Here is a 22,082-nt window from a genome sequence, read left to right as displayed (position 1 = left end):
CCGGGTTCCAATTGTGTTTTTGTGGCCAGAAGTATACCTAGCCCCTGCTTCCGATCTCCTGGACCTTCACAGTTCCCGGCATCGATGCCGATCCATCCGCTCACACCGGGATTCCTACTCTGACTTCAAATCTGCTAACGTCTTAAACGCCGGCCTTCCCGCAGGCCTCTTCGTCGCGCCCGTATTCCCTGCTTGCGTGTTTGTCTTCCTATTCACATTAAACGGCGAGTTCTCAGCTGCCTTATACGGATCAAGCTGCTCGAGTTAGCGCCATGCCTGTCCACAAGGACTCCTTCGAAGACACTCACCGAAAATAAAGTCCAAAAGTACAACCCCACGAACCTCAACACCACCTCCAACAACGCCATTAAATCCCAACTCCTTGCCCCTCCCCCTCTTCCTCCACTCCTAGGAACAATCGGACTTCCCCCCAACCTCCTCCCCTCCCCAGCAAAAGCAGCACCCTTCCCCGCCCCCGCAAGCCGAACCGCCCTCTCCACCGCAGCAGTCAGTTCTGGCGGGTTAGCCCCCTGAATTGTTTCAACCACGCCTCCCTTGTTGATAATCTTGAACGTGGGCATCGCTCGCACGCCATATTGCTGCGCAATGTCTTGGTGCGTGTCGACATTGATCTTGACAAAGGCCAGGCGCGATGGTTTGGAGTGTTGCTTTGCGAGGGAGTCGAATATGGGGGAGATGCGTTGGCACGGTCCGCACCAGTCGGCATAGACTACAAGTAGAGAAAGTTAGTTAACATTGGAAAAGGGGGAAGGCAAAGGGGGGCGCACAGTCGGCGATCACAACGGTGTGCGAGGTGAGAATGCGGGAGAATTCGTGAGAGGAGGTGATATAGGTTGCCATGATTGGTATGTGCGATCACAACTCGACCTGACTGAGTGGCGCTTTAGGTCGTGGTGATGGTGCACTGAGGTGCTGAGGTTTGATGGTTCTGGTGATGAGCGCGAGATGGAAGTTGACGCACGATAACGTCAAGTTGGCCAGATGCGAAGGGTTAGGGTTGTCAGTCTATTCGGATAGTTTAGGTTCAAGTTTAGGGTCTCAATCTTATCAATGCCCCACTTAACGTCGGCGAAGGCGGTGTAAATTTACGAATTCTGCCGATTCTCTTGCAACCTCAAAGCCGACTCTCATTCTCACTCTTACTGTTTGAATTGAGATTATACCTCTGCTTTCTTTGGCATTCACTGTGTCACATATCTACTAATTATGATGCCACCAAACGAGCGCCAGACGAAGGTGAGAAAGCTCCAGCTGAAATGGTGCCTGTTGTCCCATTTTCTTATTTCGACCACATCCCTGATTCTCCCACAACATTGCCGGCTCTTTCAATCAGTATGACTATGTTCATTATGCTAATTGTCCCAGAAACGCCGCCTCGACACCGAGGATGAGACCCAAAAGGGCTCACGCTTCAAGCCCACAGTCCCCCGTGACTGGACCGTCTCTATTGCCGTTCCAACCAGCATTCTCACCGAGTAAGCCTTCAGCCTGAGCTTTCCTCTCTTCTATACTTACACTTCCCTTCTTACCCTCCCCCTACACGAACCCCTTGCTAACCTCCTGTTAGCCGCGTCACCCGCGAACAAAAAACCACCACCGTAGGCCGTATCGCCCGCGCGGCCGCCATCTTCTCCATCGACGAGATCGTCGTCTTCGACGACTCCCCTCCGGACTCTCGTCTCCCCAGCGTCGACCCCGACGCCTACACCGGCGACACTGACCCTGGCCACTTCATGGAGCACCTGCTGAACTATCTCGAGACGCCGCCATTCATGCGCAAGGTGTTATTCCCGCTGCATCCGAACCTTAAGAGTCAGGGTCTGTTGCCGAACATGGATATGCCCCATCATCCTCACAAGGACGAGTGGATGCCGTACAGGGAAGGGATGACTATTGAGGGGAAGGGAAAGGGGTAAGTTCCATCAACTTCACCTCCTTTGAGCTATACTGACTATATCCAGCACCACCGTCGACATAGGCCTCCCCACTCCCGTCACAATCTCCGAGTCCATCCCCCCCCGCACCCGCGTGACCCTCAAAATGCCCGTCACCCCCTCCGGCACTCCCGAGCCAATTCACCCGGCTCAACCGCGCACAGAAGCCGGTTACTTCTGGGGTTTCACAGTCCGTCGCGCCCCATCTCTTTCCGCCATCTTCACCACCTCCCCCTTCCCCGACGGCTACGACATGTCCATCGGCACATCCGAGCGGGGCAAGCCGCTGAACGCGGCGTTCCCATCATACGAGCAGGCGGATTTTAAGCACCTCATCGTGGTGTTTGGCGGGCCGAGGGGATTGGAGTATGCGGCAATGAATGATCCAGAACTGGTGCAGATGGGGATTCAGGGAGGGAGGACAAGGGAGTTGTTCGATCATTGGGTCAATGTGCTACCAGGGCAAGGGACTAGGGGAATTAAGACTGAAGAGGCGGTTCTGGTCGCGTTAAGCGGGTTGAGGAGGTTGTGGGATAGTAGTTGAGATACCCGGGTTGAGAGGTTGGGGTTGGCCTGGGAGAGGTTAATGTTATTGGCATGTTCTGTTTAGCCATGGGATATATCTTTCTTCGTGCATAGGTGGGATAATGTTCTTTTACTGAGACACTGGAACTCTCTTTGAATAACAACTTCCTGGTCTGCTCGCGAATGCACATTTTTCAATGACTTAGCTGACATTGCTCTTAGAAATAGCCTATCCGTTCGTGGATGAGATTGGCGAAGGGACCACGAAGGCTTGAGCTCTACAGCTCTAGAGATGCACGGGAAGAGAATATGGGAAGAAGGGACCTAGTCTCCTGTAGAGCGCCAATGTGGGCATGGTAACCATGAGCCAGATATACTGACCCGAGCAAACGCTCTATCCTCTGCAGGACCAAACCAAGACCGGAATGTCCCAAAAGACCTAACACTGAAAGGTTTAAAATACTGCAAAGGCTTGTAAGACATGCAGTGTGCGAAGACCAGATGTCTGCTGGGCCAAGTATATGAAAGGTCTCTTCCTTTTTCTGCAACAGCCTTCGGGTCTCGCTGTTTGTCGCGCAAAATCTATGAACCAGTCCAGAGCCAAGTCCTGATCAAATTAATCTTCTGTCACTGAAAAGGACTATCGCCAGCCATCTTTTATACCTTCAGACCGTCCATCCCAGTTACTAGGTCATCTTTGTCCGTCTCCCCACTTTCCGTTCCACCCTCTCCTTTCTCCACCTGCACAATCTTCGTTCATTCTCCTCATGGTTCTCGACCCGCCTCTCGATAACTAGGGCTGCAAAAAGTATGTCAGTCAACTGTTGCCGCACTGATGCACCAACTAGCAACGATAGTCAGAGTTTCCAAAATTTACTCTTTGGACTTACTCTTCGGGGACACGAAAGGTTGTGAGATTTCCTATGCTCTGTGGTGATAGAATACGCTGGGATCGTATGCAGTGCAATATATCCCCTTCTAGCATGCTCATGTACGGGCTGGGGAACCTTCTCCCTTTCATTTTTGACGCATCAAGCAAATCGCTTATCTTGAAGATGTATACTGCTTTGCTCAACAGACCGGTTTCCGTGGTTAAGACGTCCACTTCCCCCCTTCGGCTTCAGTTGTTCACTTCATTACTTTCGCCCAGCCATGGCTCTTGCCGTGTCTAATTCATTCACTGCCTACTTCTTACTAAGGAAGAGGTTAATGAATGGAGGCTTCCACTTTGAGAATTTGATGGTAATCGTATGGAATACTTAGGTCTAAGTTAACGTTGTTCTTACTATCATGAATTAGCACAATGTCATCCCAGAGCCAACTCTCATCCCTTTCTTGCTTCCAATCAGTGAATTACCCAATATATTGACATCCACGTCCCTTCTCTAATGGACGCACACCGTGTGCGGCCCAGTCAGTTCCCAGGAACTAGCTACAAAGTTGGCTACAAATCAAGTCAAACGGAGTGTATCACCTCGGGAAGTCTGGTTGCGTGAAACTCGCATACTAGATATAACACCGAAGAGTCACTAGCCCTCATGTGAAGGGGCCTGCTACGCCATCTCGACTGGAAGATTTGGATATAATATCCAACAATATGACATGATGTCAGATAGGTAGTGCTAAATCCTGTCTTCTCAGGAAGGCAACATGAGGTTTCCGGTCTCAACCACTCAGGGGCCACGGTCGGCACACCCTGATGCTTCCCGCAGAAAATCATCAGTTTTCAGTAATGATTAGGATGTTGATTGGTCCCGGTAGCCTCCGTGTCTCCAAAACCTCTCTGTGTGATCTAGGGTTGTTTTAATTGTTAGGTTGCGTTCTGGTTCCAGCCCAAATCATATGCATAGAACAGCGTCTTTTCTGAAGCTATCCAATCGGCTCTTTAGGCCACATCTGCAGCATCTCATTGTGACTGAGGGTCTAATTAGCTTGAATGCAACTTGATGTCATTTCAGTACTGATCCGCGAACTGTATTCGGTGCATCCTCGGATACTGTCAGTCGTGTGAGAGCCTGACCTTCAGTCATCAAACGCTCACTTGTGTCATGACCAGCTCGTTTGTTGGTCAACACTACGCACTATCAACTCAAAACGTCATGCAAGAGATCTCATGGGCAGTGGAAGTAGACACGATGATGCATTGCCAGTGGCTGTGCCAAACTTATTGTAAGTAGGAAGACAGGCAGCAAAACTTACGTGTCGCCCGTCAACTAAGCAATCGACCGCCCCGAAATCTGCATATTCCCGAGATCACGCATATCGTAGAACATGCCTTGTTTTCAGACTCGATTGAAGACTCAGGTGGAAAGAAACAAGGTGGCACAGGATCCAGGCTCGAGGCTTATTGTGCCCTGGAACCACGGATAAGCTTTTCTTTTCGGCAGCATGCAATGAGTACAAATATTCATCCTTATTCTTTGTCCAATTTTACAACGCTCTTCAATGACAATCCTCTTCATTCCACACCAGCCTTTCCTACCTTCCACTAAACCCCAGCTTCTAGGTCCCATGAACGAACCCTATAAGCCCTACAAACACTGTATAAGCCCCTCACTCACCACCAACCCCTCTCCCTTCCTCCCACTTCCTCCTCTCCTCCCTCGCCAGCCTGATCATCTCATTTCCTCTCTTAACCTCCCCTGCGCCGACCAACAAACCCCCCAAGATTTCATAATGCTCCCCCATATGCGGCATCAACCCCTCCTCCTTGATAGCCTGCACAACCTCCTCGTACATCTTAGCTGCCTTTCTCATCATGTTCTTATCTGTACTCTTGGAGAGTATTTGCACAACTTCCTCGCCTAGGGAGAGGATCTTTTTGCGGCGGGTGTCAGATAAGGCGAGTTGGGAAGGGGGGAGAGTGCAGAGGGGGCAGATGCAGGTGAAGCCCCATGTTTGGAGGAGGAGTGCGCGGCGAGTGAGGGTGGGGAGGGCGAAGGGGGTGTCTAAAATGTTAGGTAGTGCACATTGGATGCATGATAGGCCAGAGAGAACGTACAGCTGATAGTAATCTCATCACCGGGGAGGATGTCGTGGAAGGCGGTGACTTTGTTGGAGAGGTCGGTAGAATTAAAGTTGGTCAGGGCGCTCCCAGTGTGTCAGTCAGGGGCCGACATGAAAGTTAAAGATAAGATGATGGGCTCACCTTGGCTTGCAGGCATGGTTGATCCTCTATAAAACGTCATAGTCAACAATGGTTTTGTTCGTGATCTCGTCAACAAAGGCACAGTTCTTCCAACTTACCGCGATCTTAGGAAATAGAGCCATATACCCCCTACCTCCAATCTCTATACTAAACGAGTTTGTCTTGACCACATCCTCCCAGACAGGTACATTTTGTAGATCAGGGCTACTTCTCGCAAGATTGAGTATCAGGTCGGCAGACGGTAACCTCTCAATAGCTTCCTTTAGCAACCTCCTCCCCTGATCTCGTTTTACTTTGTTAGGGAGCTGTATGTCAATGATGAGGGAAGCATAGTCAACCATAAAGACTTTCCCTCTGGGGATCTTCCGCGTTGCTATGAGACCTTTACCCTTGCCGGGGATATCGCGGACTTCATAGGGTGGCGAATCCTGTCTTGCCTTGGGGATCACTGATGGAAGAGGGAACGAGAGCAGGCTGGAGATTGTCTTAAGGGCCGGGGAACTTGAACGGTCCTCACCGGGGGTTGGCTGCTCGTCGATGATACTGACTCCTCTGTTTGGCCCCGGAAAGTTGGCATTCGTGAAGACACAGTAGTTTGTGTCGTTTTCGCAGTAAGGCAACTGTGTCCAAAGGGTCCATCGCTCCTTTGTGATATTAATAGATGCTGCCACGCACGTGAGGGAAGCGTCAGAAATGAGCGGGCTAGGAGGGCACTCAGAAGACGGAGGTTGTTGGAGGGAACTGTCTGCATTGACCTCATGAATCAAATGCAGGACAGACCAAATTATACAAATAAGTGAACTGAGGAGCTTGGACATCTTTTACTCTTAGTTGCATGTTTTGGATGCTGACACAGTTAACTATCCAAACTCAGCATCCCCAACTTTTAAGAAATATAACCCTATCTACACTTTTCGCTACAAAACACGTTGTCCTTCCCCATGAAACAGAGATCCTGGTATGTCTCGCCCGTTTCGGAGTTTGAGATTACAAATGCCAATGCTGTTTGACTTATTACCCGTCATGGCAGCCGAAGTAACAGACGGTTCAGCAATGGCTGCATGTTGTCACTGGTCCAGAAGTAGACACGGGATAATGCCAAGGTCTGGGCACACAATGCCGGCAAGAGGGAGATAACAACTAACCACAGATTAGATGGCAGACAAGATGGAAACTCTAGTCTGAAGTTATGGTATTGTGCTTAGCCTGTGTCTGGAAAACCAAGTCAAAGTTCCTTGTCCTCACCTACAAATGCTTTATCTCTGCCTTGGCGCATTGGCGTCCATGCTCGGTGTACAAAGGCCCAAGACCAGCCTTTGTTCACAAACTCTTGGCTATATTCTTATGTTATTCGTTCGAGTCTCGTGAGCATATGGGTAAAATTAAAGACGGTAGGTTCAAAATCAATGGGCTATCTCCCATGAGAGCCGATGCTGAAAGGACCCAGAGCTAAAGAGAAATTGTCCAATACAAACCCAAACAATGTCATTATGCCTTTGGAGTTAGATGGAACTTCAACTTCATCCAGCACTATAAGAATTTCGACAGCCATGTCCTCGTTCACACCGATCTACTTCATCAGCACTCATCCAAAAGATCTTGCTTTACAAAGCTCTCAAAACCAGAGCTTTTCAGGATAACCCCCAACAACTAGCTAAGACAAAGTTCACATCCAACATCTGACCTTTTAACAACTAACCTCACCACACAGGTCATCTACCGCAAAAGTCTTTCAAGATGCATGACATGGCTAGGTGGGGCAGCTACGGCATTTACGTCAATGGTATCGGCAACTTGATCATCATTGATGAGGGAGAAAATCCTCATACGGTTGTTCCATGGAATAGCTGGGTCTTTACTACAGTAAGCCTTAATCTCTTAACCTTTAACTTGAAAGATGGACATAAAGATGACTAACCGTGACCATCGCTATAGCTAGCTACGTGCATCAACAACGGCATCCAAGTTCTCGAAACTCCACAGGGACGCGCTGCTCTGTTCAAACTAGGCAATCTCGTTGTGCAGGAATGGGAAAAGGAAGGACGGTGGGTATTTGGCGGTTACCTAGCCAAGATGACCTACTACGTTGACCATTTCCTCACAGCCGTCAGACGAGACTTCCCTTTTGTCAAACTTCAACGGATTGACCATACCACTCTCGCGGAGACGGTCCGCTTAAATCGTAGTGAAGACAGCGACATGCTGTGGTGGGACGGCGATCTGGAGAATTATCAGCCCAAATTAGCTGCACGGATGAGCTTCCAGCGCACGGTAAGTGCAACTTACAGATACCACGAGCTCTCATAGCACCGAACTATCGTTAACCATACAATAGATAATCCTTCAACTAGCCCAAGCAGCCGATCTTGCAAACCGTCCTGCCAAAAGCGCATCCGAAGCACGCAAGGTAAGCCAACACTACAAGAGCCTTCTCTTCCGTATCTCTATGGCCGTGGCCCACGAGCTAGCCCATTTCTTCGTCGCCTATCTCGCTCAAAGAGATACCCCAGACATGGCGAATTACACGCCCACGAATGTTACCGTTCTCAACCACGGAGTCTTTGACAATGTTCAGGACTTTACCGCCAGGTCTGGCTCCTCTTCCAGCGACCATTCTGATGACTGGTGGGTATCAGGAGAATCAGGGTCCTGGATGGAAAATGAGCTCTTCGGCGGGCTGATCGAAGCGCTTTATGACCCTCAGGTTCCGGAACTTGATCCAGAACGACCAGTAAGTGTTAAATATCATCTGTTCAGTGAAACTATGGGCTAACAATCGTGATTGATTGAGATCGGCGTTCTCTATAGACTTGATACTAACGAGAACTTGCGAAAGGTCTCTTGGGATTCGATTAGAGCCTTCGTCGAAGAGCCAAAGAGTAAGTTTTCCCCCATCATTTTTGCTTTTACATTATTCCGATCTACCAACTAATACCCGGTCATAGATTTCCACTTCCCCCTCCAATGCGAAGGCCCCGTCCACTCCGTCAGCGACTTGGGCCTTCGGTTAAAAGGTCTCTCCTTCCAAACTGGCACAGGCAGAGACTCAGGGCTACCAATGATTGTCCGACCCCTAAAAAGCATCATCATGGAGAGGATGCAAGCCAGAAGGTATCGCACTGTAAAGCGGTATTCCCAGACCCCGTCAACCGGGAGCAAGATACTGTCTAGGTTTACTGGTAGCTCACTCGGTGGTAAGTCCATATCCCCGGCCAATGATCGCTCGGTCCGGAGTAAGTCCAAGAAGTCTGCCACTCGCCGGTCACTCAGAATCTGGTTGACGAAACAGGCAAGATACAAGAAGGGAAGCAATTGACCGAGGTACGATGCTTAGTAGTAAGGCGGAATGGGGTTCGTAGTCAGCGACAAAGGTCCAGGTAGGTAACTGAGTTAGGACTCGAATATCAAACAGGTAGATTGTCGTGGCTTGCCCCTTATGTTAGCTCACTCGTTATAGGTCTTGCTAAGGGCTTATAATCTTAGTTTTGAGTTCCCAGTATCACAAAGCACACTCCATGTGGCTTGAATCACACTATACGGCTGACGGAAGACGGGCACTTGCTTTTGTAATACTTGTCGCCACTCATACTTACAGGCTCAAGACGGAACTCAGTATGTCTCGCATTGTCATTATTATCAACACAGGGCAGCTACTTGTATGTTCAACTCGCTTCAATGTGAACACCATATTTTCGTTCCCGAAACTTAAAAGTACTTAGCCCCAGGTATCGTAACTATGCCGTAGCATCCGATCTTCTTTCCCCGACGTTATCGCGATTTAATAAAGCCTCAAATTGGAAGAAGGTCGAAATCCAGCCAATACACGTTGTATCTCATAGTAAGGGATTGAGCTCCACTATACTTCGTGCAACATTCTATGCAAGAAATTGTGCACTAGCAGCAGTGCCAGTGCGTCGAAAATTCGCTATCATATGTCCTGTAATAGCGGCGGAGTAACAGGCTGGGCAATCAGTCCAAAACTGCAGTTTTAACTCCGCAACTATACTGTCTCCCTACGAAGGCATACTGCTCACCACACTTGTGGCACATGTCACCTGTAGGATAGTTGTGATGCCGGTAGTGTAGCAATATTTACAGTGCACTTCCATGCGTCCAGTGATTAGCCTTCAAGTTAGTCGAACCGAAGGAAAGGGGTATCCCCGACTGCCAACACAAGGAACACCAGAGATAGAGTGATTGGGAACGACACATATACGTGGTTGATCCCGGGAGATAGATGGAGCAACACGACTGAATGAGCCAGAGGGCCTAGGCAGGAGGACGAGGCCTCTAAAAAGCTTGGAAGGCCGAGGCATTCACAAGGGCAAGAGTATTCCATAAAGGAAGCCTCCCGGATACGATGGAGGACTTCTCTTGATTCTTCCTCTTCCTAACACAAGGACACTGAGAACCAAGAAAGATCAATACACGTATTAATTGACTCGGTTGTGCACCCCACATCGTCAGTGGCCATCATCTAACCCATTTGACACATTGTCGACCCCTCGCTGCACCAGACCAAGTCACCCGTTACACGAACGGCTTATACAGAAAGTCTCTAAGCAGTGATCGCGCTAAATCCAGAGTGACAGGCACCGCAGGAATAGATACTGAGAAGACTGAAGCTGCACCAGCACCGAGCAACCATGTTGTGATCGAAATATCGCCAATTTTGTGCTCTTTTCGCGCCGAACGATCTTGCCATAGCGAGTTTTATGTGATGGCAAAAGTCGGCTAAGATTCCCTAAACAGTATGTTAGAAGATATTTCAAAGTTCATGTACTCGCTGGGTTTGGTGGTGCTATATACATATCTTAATCGAAGCCATTGGTATGCTTGCCCTGTTACTATTGCCCATTTAAGCCTTGATAGTTTTCTCGCAGTTATCACTGTTTATTGCAGTGCGAAATATACGATACCCGCGCCTTTCCTTCCGATTCGTTCGCCTATTTACGCCAAAGCTACCATAGCCTCCTCGCAACCTTAAACGTGGATTCAGATTATCCCTCAGTCCAGCCCTGTCACGACCAACAAGAGCTCATTCTGGAAAGATGGGTTCGGTGCAACCAGCTGATCGGAGGAAACGGGAGTTGTGACCCATCAAACCCAAATATCCAGACAGACTTCCGAGATAGGTTCGAGACGCTCCAGGCCGCTGGACCTGAGAGACAGGAGGTTTCACACAGTCGGAATGATCCCTGTGATCACCAGTTAAACAGACAACTGTTTGCATTGTTGACCGGGGAACTTTTGTGGCCAGATGACCCTGCCTGGAATCTACATACATCTCATATACCCTCGTTGCGTCTTTTGTTCCTCCATGCTCGATGGCACAAACTGTCGAGGGTCAACATCCTTGGATATCGAGGATCAATGCCTCTTGGCGTTTGAGGAACTACTTCCCAATGCGTGGGGTCGTTGGGGACGAATCGTCACAAACCCTGTCTACCTAGAGGTGCTACTAAACTAAGGATGGCCTTCTGCATAGGATGCCGTTTCTGCTTCAGGCAGACACAGTCCGTGTTCCATTCGGACACAGGCCCCTCCCCAACGGTCCACTTGGTCGCCAATTCTGTTCGTCCTCTACTTTGCCCATCATCACTCCTTCACAACAAGAATCGTCGTTCATGTATATGGACAGCCACGCGCAGCTCTCATGGTGTAAGGACCCAACTCAATTAGCTCACGACGCCGCTTACCGGGTTCACCCACTACGGCGGAAAGCAGACCGGCTTGAACACAGGATAGACCCCAATAGAACGGAAGTCTTGTACATCCCTCCTCGCGGGGCAGGCTCAAAGCGCCACAAGGCAAACCCAAAACGACTGGCTCTCCACTCCGAGAATCTCACGGCATCCCCCAGAAACTCGATTAAGTGGCTCGGGGTAGTCCAGGACACGAAACTGTTCCCTGGCCCAGGCCGCCGCCAAAGCTGCAACCACCGCGTCTACACCAGGCCTAATTAAAAGATTGTCAAATGCCCAAACTAGGGGTTACCCCTCCCAAGTCTGGCCCCGTCTTCTTTAACATGGCTGTGGTACCCTCACTCTTATATGGCCTGATATAGATAGACATCGGTCCCTTCAGAGCTGGAATTAAGGGACGATGATCCCGTCAAATCTAGGAGAGATCTGGGAAACCCTGGCTATGGTCGCACACGTTTTCCTGAAGACTATTTTCCCGGTGTTGCGTATCATTCGACCCCATGGTTGTAGTGGCTAGCTGGGCTCTAACCTCAGTACCTGCTGGAGCGAGAGAGAGAGAGATGGCGGGCTCAGGCTCGAACCTCACGTCTGACCACACCTTCTGGAGGAGATTCCAGTCACCCACATACAAAGTCTGGTCTCGCCTACACAACTAGCCGCCGACGCCCACCAGGGCCTATCTGGGAGCCCCGGTGACCTGAGTCTCGGGCTTGGTTAGGGCTACCCCCAAATCCTCTCAGACTGCGGAAGATCCCACCCCTTGACATAGCTTCGTGGTGGCGATTGACTGAGCCTCGGTCCAGCCTGTGTGATGGCCCCTCAGCCGAACCCTTCCTCACTCTCTTCGACAGGAAGTGTCTGGCTAGATGGGTCGCGGAGACATCTGGACACAGGGACTACCTGGAGTGCCCTCTCAGGTTCACCGCCCTCCAAGTGAGATCAAAATCTGCTCTTATGGTTTGATGGTTTCCAGAGGCCATTTCCTGAGATGCCCCCTTTCGTCCTTGGATAACCCTATGGTAGGGCGTCTGAACCCCAGAGTCTTTTGTCATTCGCACCGACTTTTTAAGAATAGGAGACTACAATTTGAATTCTACAACTCCGCCCGAGATGAACAGATAGGGCGAACTATTCCCATCCCACGCCCCCTGTCTCCTACCCTCACTCGGTACAACACCCTCTAGCGACTCATAATCAGATTCAGAACGATATAGTTTGGATATTCACATTCCTTGTATCCTCGCTACCTAACCCCATCCCCCATTTGCCTTTACGATATCCTCTCACAGCAATACACTGGCTCTTTTATTCTTTTTTCGAGTTTCTCCCGCGTGTACATAGTGTAGTCTAAGCAGCCCATAATCATTTCTTGCCCGCCGTCGTCGTGGGCACGACCAAGCACTCAGAAGGTGAAATAGGTCGAAAATACCCTACCTGAGTGCTTTCAGATACTTCGAGACTACCCAATGACCAGCATCGATATCAACCTCAAACAAGGAGAATAACTGGCCAATGACGGGCAGCACCTCATCAGTGACGTACTTGCTCCTCGTTCCGCGAACGATCAGCGAAGGCTTGACATAGCGTGTCTCATCAGTCATGTTTAGCAATGGCGTCAGGATTCGAGATCGCAGGCGTTGTGCTCGGTGCCATTCCCATTGTCATCCGGGCACTGGAGAACCTATGCAAATGGTCTTAATCTAGCCCACGTTGGACAGATGTTCTCTGCCTTACCAATTTGCCAATGCCATACGCTCAATGATATTCTGACCAGAATCGGGAGATTTTCGGTTCTGGAAAATATTCTGGCGATATCCCTTCAGATTCCAATGTACACTCCATTGGAATTGACATATTCAATTGTTAGTCATGCAATCTTGAGACAAGTTGGGAAATATGTGAGATATCTTCCTGCAAAGTGTTTGGCGAACCAAAAAAATGTTGAAAAGCTTGTTGTTGATGGTTCATCTTCAATTCACAAGGTTGGACGACTTTCAGAACGACGGAATAAACTCTCCACCCCAAATCATCAGTCGCTCATACTCATCTTCAGCTTTTAACAAGAGCAGAGCGGATGATAGAATACAAGACATCTTCTTTCCTTAGTAATGTCCTCAGTGAAGCCAGGACTAATGAGAATTTTCTGAATAACTTTCACGTAAAGCTCATTGGGGCCACTAGCAGCATCTCCAACCATTTTAGAGGTTGCAGCACGTATATCGATGGTCTTTTCAAAGCGCGAGCGTGGCTGCTCTTTTGCTTGTTCGTGATGGAGAATCTCTGCCTTACTTCTGGTCTCTCAAGAATGTTCGGACTGAAGCCTGGTTGTGCTGTCTATTGAGAAGACTGACCGCTGTCAAATACCTTACGTTGAGTTATAGGGTTGGTTGAGAGAAGCTTTACAACATTGATGGTCATGTCTTCAAGCTGATCCAAGATTTTCATGATATCACGGCGTTTTCGATGAAGCGCTAGCAGCTCAAACACTGTTTTTCAGGCAAACTAAAAGCATGTGGGATTAGATACTGTGACAGAACACGGGCAGAAAACGTTGTACATCATGAACGAAGCCCCTACTTGGCCCTTGAGTTCTTATGCTTTTAACATAATCAGCAATGTTTTTTCAAATCTATTTACTTTTTGTAAAAGAGCGAGAAGCTCTTTATCGTTAAAAGATGAACTGTTTTTAATCGAGTTCCCACGACAGAAGTTTCTAATGTACGGAAGTCTTCCTCTGGGAGCAAAACCTCCGCATTCATGTATACTTGTCTGAGAAGAGCATGATGATAAGAGACTTAGTAATTCATCGCTTTGATGAGAGATCTTGTACTTGTCCGGAATTCTAAGATGATACAGGACTTTGTAGAGTCCCAGAGCCTGAGACAAGTGGTAGCACACCGAGAAGACTTGGAACTTCCATGGCATATGAAAAGTTCCCCGCAAAGGAGGGTAGTACCGACAGATAAGGATTGCAGTCGTAGAATTACAAGCCAAATATTAAGTCTGTTGGATGTGGGCCATGTGGTGCAAGATTTCTGCGTTGGAGCAAAACGGTTAGGTCGTCTGGCTCGGCTGCGTACGTGAAGTTAGTTCACATCAGCAACCCCGCACAAGGAAGTCAAGCTACCCCATGATATGTGTCCTGAGCGCCCAATGCTGAAGCATGTGATAGGAAACCCTCTCAAGAAAAAAAGGCCCAATGACGAGAGCGGCCCCGTTCCCTCGCCAAAGAGGCTGTATCTCATGGCTGATGACAGCTGAGGTCTATATTGCAAGCGAGACTTGCTGACCAGATTCATTAAATGAGCTGCATAGAGCTTTGGGAGAAAGCTTGTGCCATGACTAGCATTTTTTAATGGCACACTGATTCAATATTAGCAACGCCTTGGGTGTTACATGTTAACAATGGGTAGCATACAAGATGGGCAATCACGCATCTAACAACAGGGTGATGTAAATGCACGATCCCTCCATTAAAGCAAATGTTTTTTCCAAATCGTGTCGGTCGATGTAGAACCATTCATCTAGATCGTCCTCAATGTTGGCGGGTGACTTGTCCTCATCAGGGGGCAGCTCTACATTTCTTGGATCAAGATAACCAGGACTACCCCTAAGGGTTGTGTTCTCTCTGCGATTTGTCAGATTCCACTTGACGTTACATTGCTTTCTACTGAAGAAACGAATCGGGCAAACTTTGACTCACATCGAGATATTCCCCCGTTCAGCATGCCCTCTAATCAGCTTCCTCCATGACTGCCAACACCACTTGATCACCTTGTCTGCATATCTATTACCACACATATCGCGTCAGCATATCACACCTCATGTCTCCAACATTCCCGTCTGCACACTGCTCCATCGAGGACTTCTTACCTCGGCCCCCTCCACACCCCCCCAAAAGCGAACTCCCCTTGTCCCTCTCCATCCGGCAGACCATAAATTCGGAACCAATCCCTTGACGCGTCCAGCAAGCCAGGGAAGTGCTTGCTCACATCGTCGAGATCGTTCACTTGGTCTGCGAGCGGGTCATGTATGTCGATGACAAGGACTTTCCAGTCGGCCTTGCCGTTGTCAATCAGCCCTAGCACGCCGAGGACCTTGACGTGCTTCACGTCGCCGACTTGGGCAACGGCACGACCGATTTCGCATGCGTCAAGGGGGTCGTTGTCTCCAGGTTTGTAGATGTCGCGGTGGACCTGATGGGGGTCTTCCCAGGTCTGGAGACGGGGAGTTAGGGGTAAGTGGCAGTCCGGAGGGACAGGTAGCGAAGTTGAGAAAGCTGACCTGAGGAAAGGCACCATAATTCCACATATAACCTTTATAAGGGAAACAGTTCTTGGTGAAGCGGGGTTTGCCATTCAGGGTGTCCTGGCCGATGGGATTTAGGCGCTCGCTACGATTGATCTGTTCATGTGTCACTACTCACTTCGCCATCGAGATCAAGAACACTGTTTGACATGCCTCAAACTTGGCATTGGACCACCGCGGCACCTCAACCACCATGTTTAGAATCCCCTTTTCCTGGTCATGGTACAGGGGAATGTCATGGTAAGGTGAGATGGGCACGTGGTCCCTGGTGCGTTCGAAGTAGACGCGGTACTCTTTGGAGTAGCAATGCCCGACCCGGTGTAATGTGTACTCCAAGTTGGCAGGCTTTTTGCCTTTTTCATCGGTTGCTTTTGCAGTCATTGGGCTCGATGATCTGCAATATTAGGTTTTTAGCCGGAATCATCTGTTGCATTTTGAGGGGAGAAGAGGACAAGGGATTGCTTAAGAGTTTCCCTGATGACGTCATAGCTTGAGGAGTTTCGGGGGCTGCTTGTAAGTCATCTCTACGTCTTTGACTGAGACTTGGTCCGTCTGTACAACTGCACCACCGTTAGTGCGGTTTACTTAACGACCTGCTGCTGATATTTACCGGGCATCTGTCTGTTTGGTGGGCATCAACTGGATTCGTTCGAGGAAGCCGATATATACTAGGTGGTAGCTCGAGATCTAAACACTTAGGAATCTCTTTCGCGACCACACCCCTGAGGTTCCGAGGTTGATGAGATCCCCGATCAGAGCGATTGGGAACGGGAAAGAGCCGGATAGAACGTTAAAATTCATGGTAAATACTCTTGTAAAGTACCAGAGTGTCTAAACTTGGGCACAATACCATAGGAACTCGGTAGTCTGTGGATAGAGCCGACGGCAATGTCAAAACTGTGAATGAAGGCACTGGAAATATCTTCACTCTTTTGGTGCTATCTATTTCTCTTTCTCGTTTGTACCCAGAAGATTAATGTCAGGATATCTCAATGTTCATCGGCGTTGCCGGCAAAATGTCTCTATTCCCCTCACTATCATCATATAATCATCATCTCAGATTCGACAATATTACGGGTAAAATCCAGGTTTCTGGACGACGCAAGAGGACAAACCTGGCTCGGTTTACACAACCCGAAGTTGTAGACCAAAACGAATGATCCCTTTTACAAGCGCGCCAAATGTCCTCGATAACCTAAGAACAAAGCAGTATCGACCTCTTGCTCCACGACCCAGGAAAGAAGAGGTGTTTATGCGGATATTACCCCCAAATGACGCCCCTGTATCATAAATAGTGCCAACACGTTGTCTTATTGAGCAACTAAATGACCTACTCGTCCGCTTCACCCCTGAATGCCTAACATCTTCAATGTCTTCAAACCTCATGACCCCTTTTGTCTACAAACATACTCACGTCAGCAGCCCTGTCCCCCTATCCCGCTCCAATGACGTTAATCCCCACAGTCGCCGAGCCGGGGTGCGGCATGCGGCATGCCGGCTGATATGGCGCGTTTTCGGGGATAAATAGCACGGGTCGGCTGCTGGGCCGCTCGGCCTTCATATGGAAAAAACAATCTCAGGCTGTGGGGCGGCTTCACTTTATCCCCGGCATTGGACATAATCTGGGGTATGCGGACCGGATGTTTCGGATGAGATCGTCTGCAGTGGCGCTGTCGGCTCTCAGGGCCTGGCGGTTATGTCGGTAGAGAGGAGGACGATGCGGGGTGCAGCCTGTATGTCGGGGGCGGCAAAACGTGGGGACCTACTACAGAGAGAGGAATTGCCGGATTGGGTAGGATAGAGGAATCGATGGACGAAGAGAAGGAGTTGGGCATTGAAGGGCAGTAGAGTGGGATGGGTATAAAGGGAGGTGATGAAGACCATCATCTCGATCTCGAGAAGACTCCCTTACCACACGCCAACATTATCATCCAACTCTCTCATCTTCCAGAGTAATGGTCTCCTTCACACTCCTCCTGACCGCCCTCACGGCGACGGTGACCCAAGTGGCCGCCAGCCCGCTGGAACTGCTCAAGCGCGGCATCCAGCCAGGCCAAGGCACGCACGATGGCTTCTTCTATTCCTTCTGGAAGGACAACCCGGGCACAGTCGACTTCAACCCAGGCCCGCGCGGCTCGTATCGCGTAAGCTGGTACAACGTGAACAATTGGGTTGGCGGCAAGGGATGGAACCCCGGCCCGCCGCGTAAGGTTGCGTATAACGGTACTTGGAACAACTACAATGTCAACAGCTGTGAGTATCACCTTCCTATATCTTGGCCGACTTGATGAGAGACTGACAAAACAGACCTTGCGCTCTACGGATGGACCACCAACCCTCTGGTCGAGTACTACATCGTCGAAGCCTACGGCACATACAACCCGTCGACAGGTGCCTCCCGCCTCGGCACGATCGAGGACGATGGCGGCGTGTACGACATCTACCGCACACGGCGCATCAACCAGCCGTCGATTGTCGGCACGGCGACCTTCGACCAGTATTGGTCGGTCAGGCGCACCAAGCGTGTCGGCGGCACCATCGACACGGGCAAGCACTTTGATGAGTGGAGGCGCCAGGGCAACTTGCAGCTTGGTCAGTGGAACTATATGATTATGGCCACTGAGGGCTATCAGAGCAGCGGGTCGGCAGAGATTGAGGTTTGGGAGGTTCGGTAAGAGCTTATAGGGCGTCAGGAACTTCCTAGCTCCTGTCAGACTGGTTTTCAGAGTCGGATACAAAAGGGGGTTGTTGCTCGAGAAGCCAAGCCTGTAAATAGGGGAAGAGGACGGCAAGTATGTGTATTCAGGGATGACCTCGGTCTTCCCCTGAAGAGTAAATACCGCTCGTTAGTCCATGTAACACAGAAGGGATCCCTTCATCCAACACGGAGCAGACGCTCTAAGCTCTCCAAGCAAGGGATTCCAACACTCAGGCAGTGTCTTGCTCCTTTATGACCATCAACACATCCAATATCTACCAAACTTTACTGGAGATACTAACTGCCTTCCTCCATCGCCAATTCTGGATCAATCTCCGTGCCCAAATCCCTATCCTCGAGGAACTTCCGTCCCAACAACTCAGGAGGCAGATAATCCTGCTTAACCTTCCCATCTTTATAATTCGGCGGGTACTTGTACTCCTTGCCATAACCCATCTCTCTCATCAACCTTGTCGGGGCATTCCTAAGATGTATCGGCACTGGCAACGATGCCACGCCCGGCTCCTGAAGCGCTGACAGGGCATTGTTTAGCCCCCGATAGGCACGGGTACTCTTCTTCGCAAGCGCGAGTGCCACAGCACAGTGTGCCAGCGGGATCCTCGCCTCCGGCATGCCAATTTGTTGCGTAGCCGTGTACGTTGCCGTCGCCAAAGGCAACATGGAATTATCTGCCAACCCAACGTCCTCTGACGCAATAACGACCATCCGCCGGGCAATGAATAAAGGATCCTCCCCCGACTGAAGCATCCTCGCAAGATAGTAAAGCGCCGCATCGGGGTCATTCCCCCGAATCGATTTATGAAACGCCGAAATCGTATCATAATGCTGGTCCCCAGCACGATCATAAATCATCGTCTTCGTCAAGCTGGCCTTGATCGCCTCCTTCGTAATGGGCTCGCCCTCCGGTTCCCCGGGTCTCGTCGTCAAACTCAGCGCCAGCTCCAACAAGTTCAGCGCCGTCCTCGCATCCCCATCGGCAAACGCCGCCAGGTAATTCAACAGATCCTCGTCCAACAACGGGCTCAACTCCACGCCTGTCTCCCTCACCTCCTGCTCCAACGCCCTCTCCATGATACGTATCAAATCTTCCCTACTCAAAGGCTGCAGCGTAAACGTCCGACACCGACTCAGCAATGCAGACTGCACTCTAAAACTAGGGTTCTCCGTCGTCGCGCCAATAAGCACAATCGTCCCTGCCTCCACAGGACGCAAAAACACATCCTGCTGGGCCTTGCTGAAGCGGTGGATCTCGTCACAGAAAATAATCGTCTTCCGTCCCGTCAAGGCAAGTTCGTTCGCTGCTTCAGCGAATAATTTTTTGCACTCTGCCACTCCTGTGCTGGCAGCATTCAGCTCGATGAAACGGGCGCCAGAACGCCGGGCGATGCAGCGCGCGATGGTTGTCTTACCCGTGCCGGAGCTGCCCCAAAGGATCATGCTTGGGATTCGGTCGGTTTCGATGAGGGAGCGGAGTACGCCGTTAGGGCCGACAAGTTCTTGTCCGAAGATGTCGTCTAGACTTTCGGGGCGCATTCGTTCTGCTAAAGGCGCAGTGCGATGGGACTTGGACCGCTTTGGTAGCGGTCCGGATGTAGCTGAGCCTTCCGTTCCATTGTTGGTGCTGTCTCCCTGACATTGTTCCCCCTTGGACTCTTCATCTTTTGGCGCTGCCCTCCCCTCCTGAGGTGAACCACTCCCTGGGCCGTCATCATATCGTCTCTTAACTCCTACTTTAAGGCCTCCATTGCCAAAGTCATTCCCCTGTGCCGGTGTCGGTGCGGTCTTCGCCTGGGCAATCGCTTGTCTTTTAGCAGGGGTCTGGAAGAAAAAGTTGGCAGCGGATCTCTTTTTCTGCGTCGAGCTCGGTGGCTGTTGGTTCTGGGTCTGTGTACCACTACTCGGCTGGGTCGAAGATGTAGCTGAGGTATCGTCAATCAGGTGTGTCGCACACCCGGAATCGATATGCTCATTGATGGCTGAGCCTTTCACACCTCGGTTGCAGATGGGGCAGGTCACCATGGTTGCTGGTCGTGAAATATAAAGTCTATAGCAGATCTATGTGAGACAATGGAGATTCCAGATAAAGGAGAAAATACAACAACTCCAAAAAAGCAAGCAAAAAATGCTATGTTCAGTAACGGCGCATGTTGAGAGAAGTTGCTGAGGGTAAGGTGGTGGAGGACACGGCGCGACGCGGCGCCTAATGTTAATTGCTTGATTCCTTGTCTCGAGAGGACGCGTTTGTGGAGCCCCTGACGCTGGCGTGGGGCTGACCGCCGGCGGGGATGACTCGGCACTGTGGTTCTAGAAAAGTCGCACTGGGCAAGGGCTCATGAGAAGCCTGACAGAGTTTTGGCGGAGTCCATTGCAAGTGTCACTAAGGCGAGACTGCTTTGAACGTCAAGCTGAGGTGATCACGAGTTTAAAAGAGCATGATCCTCGAGATCCAGCACAAAACGTTATAATTTGTAGGCTAATAGTGCAAAAGTCCCTGGTAGAAGCCCTTCCCATACTGTCTAAAGCAACGCATCGTGAACCAGAATCCGAACAAATCCAAGCCGTCTAGTAAAACAAGGTGCCTCGAGGCAGGCCAACGTCCACTTCTGAGTGTTGAATGCAGCGGGGCAATGAAAAGAAGCCACCAAACGCCGTGTAGTGCAGTGACAATTAAGTTCACAGTAGCAAAATTCATCAGTTAGATATGCACCGTAGCACCCAGTCTATCCTCCAAACCCCTCAATTCAACTGATCCATTAAACCATGAACGATTCGCCACATCCACACTGCTCCTCTGTGAACAATTAGCCTCAACTCTTCAATATCTCACATGAAAAGAGAAAGAGAGAGAGGGGGGGGGGGAACTCACTTATATTTGGGTTCCGAAATACAAACCTCTGACTGAGCTCGTTCTCCACCCAGTCCATCTCGCTCCCGATAATGCTGAACAGCGCCTTGCTGTCAATCAGCACCTTGACACCGTCCTGCTCCACCAGCTCATCGAACGGGCCCGGCTTGTCGACATACTCCAAGTGGTAGGCGAGCCCGGAGCATCCCCTGTTGCGCACGCCGACCTTAATGAGCTTTGGCTCCGGCTGGTTAAGGAGTTCTCTGAGGTGGGCGACAGCTGCGGGAGTCAGGGTCATCGCCGCCTTGCGGGGTGTCCGTAGCCTGGAGCGAGGCCGGGCAGAGGGTTGTTGTTGGGTTGTGGACGGGGCGGATTGTTGTATTGAGGCGGTCGTTTGTGTCTTCTCTGTCGAAACTGATGAGCTCTGGCTTTGAAATTGTGATTGATGTTGTTGAGCGGCTGTCGATTGGGCTATGGTATCCTGCTTCGCGGTTGTCGGGATCTCCTTCGGCTGATGGAGCTCCGGGCCCAGGCCTCTCGGCGGCCGTGTCTCGTGGACCCTAGGCAGCGGCGTCTGGATGGGCGTGATGGTCTCAGTGACACCGCTGCGCGGCGGCGGAGGATGTGAAGGCAAGGTGTAGGCCTGGAAGGCTGTGACCATGGACGCAGGGGAGGTCGAGAACTGGCGATGAAGCATGGAGCGACGGCAGGCCAGGCACACGGAGGCCGAGCGTCTGGAGAAGACAGACGGAGCGTTCATGGCTGCTGTACGTGTGACTCTCAATAGCACAGTCGGTATAGCTTTGTAGGTAGCAGTTGGAATTGAGGCTCGAAAGCAGGATGCGATTCTTGTAGGTTGATGTCAAAGCAGGGCCGC

At 50.4% G+C, this 22,082-nt stretch overlaps 8 protein-coding genes across 8 annotated transcripts; 3 read left to right on the top strand and 5 right to left on the bottom strand.

The window, feature by feature from the left end:
• Positions 1-114: 114 nt before the first annotated feature.
• Positions 115-861, bottom strand: CTHT_0001030 (uncharacterized protein; the record flags this gene model as incomplete). The annotated part of the gene is made up of 3 exons (XM_006690593.1): positions 115-255; positions 309-730; positions 789-861. The coding sequence occupies 3 exons, from the start codon at positions 859-861 to the stop codon at positions 115-117; spliced, it is 636 nt and encodes a 211-aa protein (XP_006690656.1).
• Positions 862-1,227: 366 nt separating this feature from the next.
• On the top strand, positions 1,228-2,499 carry CTHT_0001020 (uncharacterized protein; the record flags this gene model as incomplete). The annotated part of the gene is made up of 4 exons (XM_006690592.1): positions 1,228-1,257; positions 1,387-1,496; positions 1,589-1,933; positions 1,983-2,499. The coding sequence occupies 4 exons, from the start codon at positions 1,228-1,230 to the stop codon at positions 2,497-2,499; spliced, it is 1,002 nt and encodes a 333-aa protein (XP_006690655.1).
• A 2,534-nt stretch (positions 2,500-5,033) lies between these two features.
• CTHT_0001010 (uncharacterized protein) lies at positions 5,034-6,465 on the bottom strand (the record flags this gene model as incomplete). The annotated part of the gene is made up of 5 exons (XM_006690591.1): positions 5,034-5,428; positions 5,482-5,570; positions 5,629-5,654; positions 5,727-6,248; positions 6,409-6,465. 5 exons carry the CDS (start codon positions 6,463-6,465, stop codon positions 5,034-5,036), a joined length of 1,089 nt encoding a protein of 362 aa, XP_006690654.1.
• A 900-nt stretch (positions 6,466-7,365) lies between these two features.
• CTHT_0001000 (uncharacterized protein) lies at positions 7,366-8,639 on the top strand (the record flags this gene model as incomplete). Its single annotated transcript, XM_006690590.1, has 4 exons — positions 7,366-7,491; positions 7,564-7,899; positions 7,964-8,359; positions 8,574-8,639. 4 exons carry the CDS (start codon positions 7,366-7,368, stop codon positions 8,637-8,639), a joined length of 924 nt encoding a protein of 307 aa, XP_006690653.1.
• A 6,123-nt stretch (positions 8,640-14,762) lies between these two features.
• On the bottom strand, positions 14,763-16,022 carry CTHT_0000990 (uncharacterized protein; the record flags this gene model as incomplete). Its single annotated transcript, XM_006690589.1, has 5 exons — positions 14,763-14,961; positions 15,037-15,120; positions 15,207-15,550; positions 15,618-15,726; positions 15,802-16,022. 5 exons carry the CDS (start codon positions 16,020-16,022, stop codon positions 14,763-14,765), a joined length of 957 nt encoding a protein of 318 aa, XP_006690652.1.
• A 1,574-nt stretch (positions 16,023-17,596) lies between these two features.
• Positions 17,597-18,316, top strand: CTHT_0000980 (endo-1,4-beta-xylanase-like protein; the record flags this gene model as incomplete). The annotated part of the gene is made up of 2 exons (XM_006690588.1): positions 17,597-17,894; positions 17,949-18,316. 2 exons carry the CDS (start codon positions 17,597-17,599, stop codon positions 18,314-18,316), a joined length of 666 nt encoding a protein of 221 aa, XP_006690651.1.
• Positions 18,317-18,636: 320 nt separating this feature from the next.
• Positions 18,637-20,379, bottom strand: CTHT_0000970 (uncharacterized protein; the record flags this gene model as incomplete). Its single annotated transcript, XM_006690587.1, has 1 exon — positions 18,637-20,379. One exon carries the CDS (start codon positions 20,377-20,379, stop codon positions 18,637-18,639), a length of 1,743 nt encoding a protein of 580 aa, XP_006690650.1.
• Positions 20,380-21,113: 734 nt separating this feature from the next.
• CTHT_0000960 (putative iron sulfur assembly protein) lies at positions 21,114-21,965 on the bottom strand (the record flags this gene model as incomplete). The annotated part of the gene is made up of 2 exons (XM_006690586.1): positions 21,114-21,151; positions 21,227-21,965. The coding sequence occupies 2 exons, from the start codon at positions 21,963-21,965 to the stop codon at positions 21,114-21,116; spliced, it is 777 nt and encodes a 258-aa protein (XP_006690649.1).
• Between the last annotated feature and the right edge of the window lie 117 nt (positions 21,966-22,082).

Source organism: Thermochaetoides thermophila (assembly GCF_000221225.1).
Source record: "Thermochaetoides thermophila DSM 1495 unplaced genomic scaffold scf7180000011806, whole genome shotgun sequence".
Classification (NCBI taxonomy): domain Eukaryota; kingdom Fungi; phylum Ascomycota; class Sordariomycetes; order Sordariales; family Chaetomiaceae; genus Thermochaetoides; species Thermochaetoides thermophila.
This window is presented reverse-complemented; position numbering and strand designations above follow the sequence as displayed.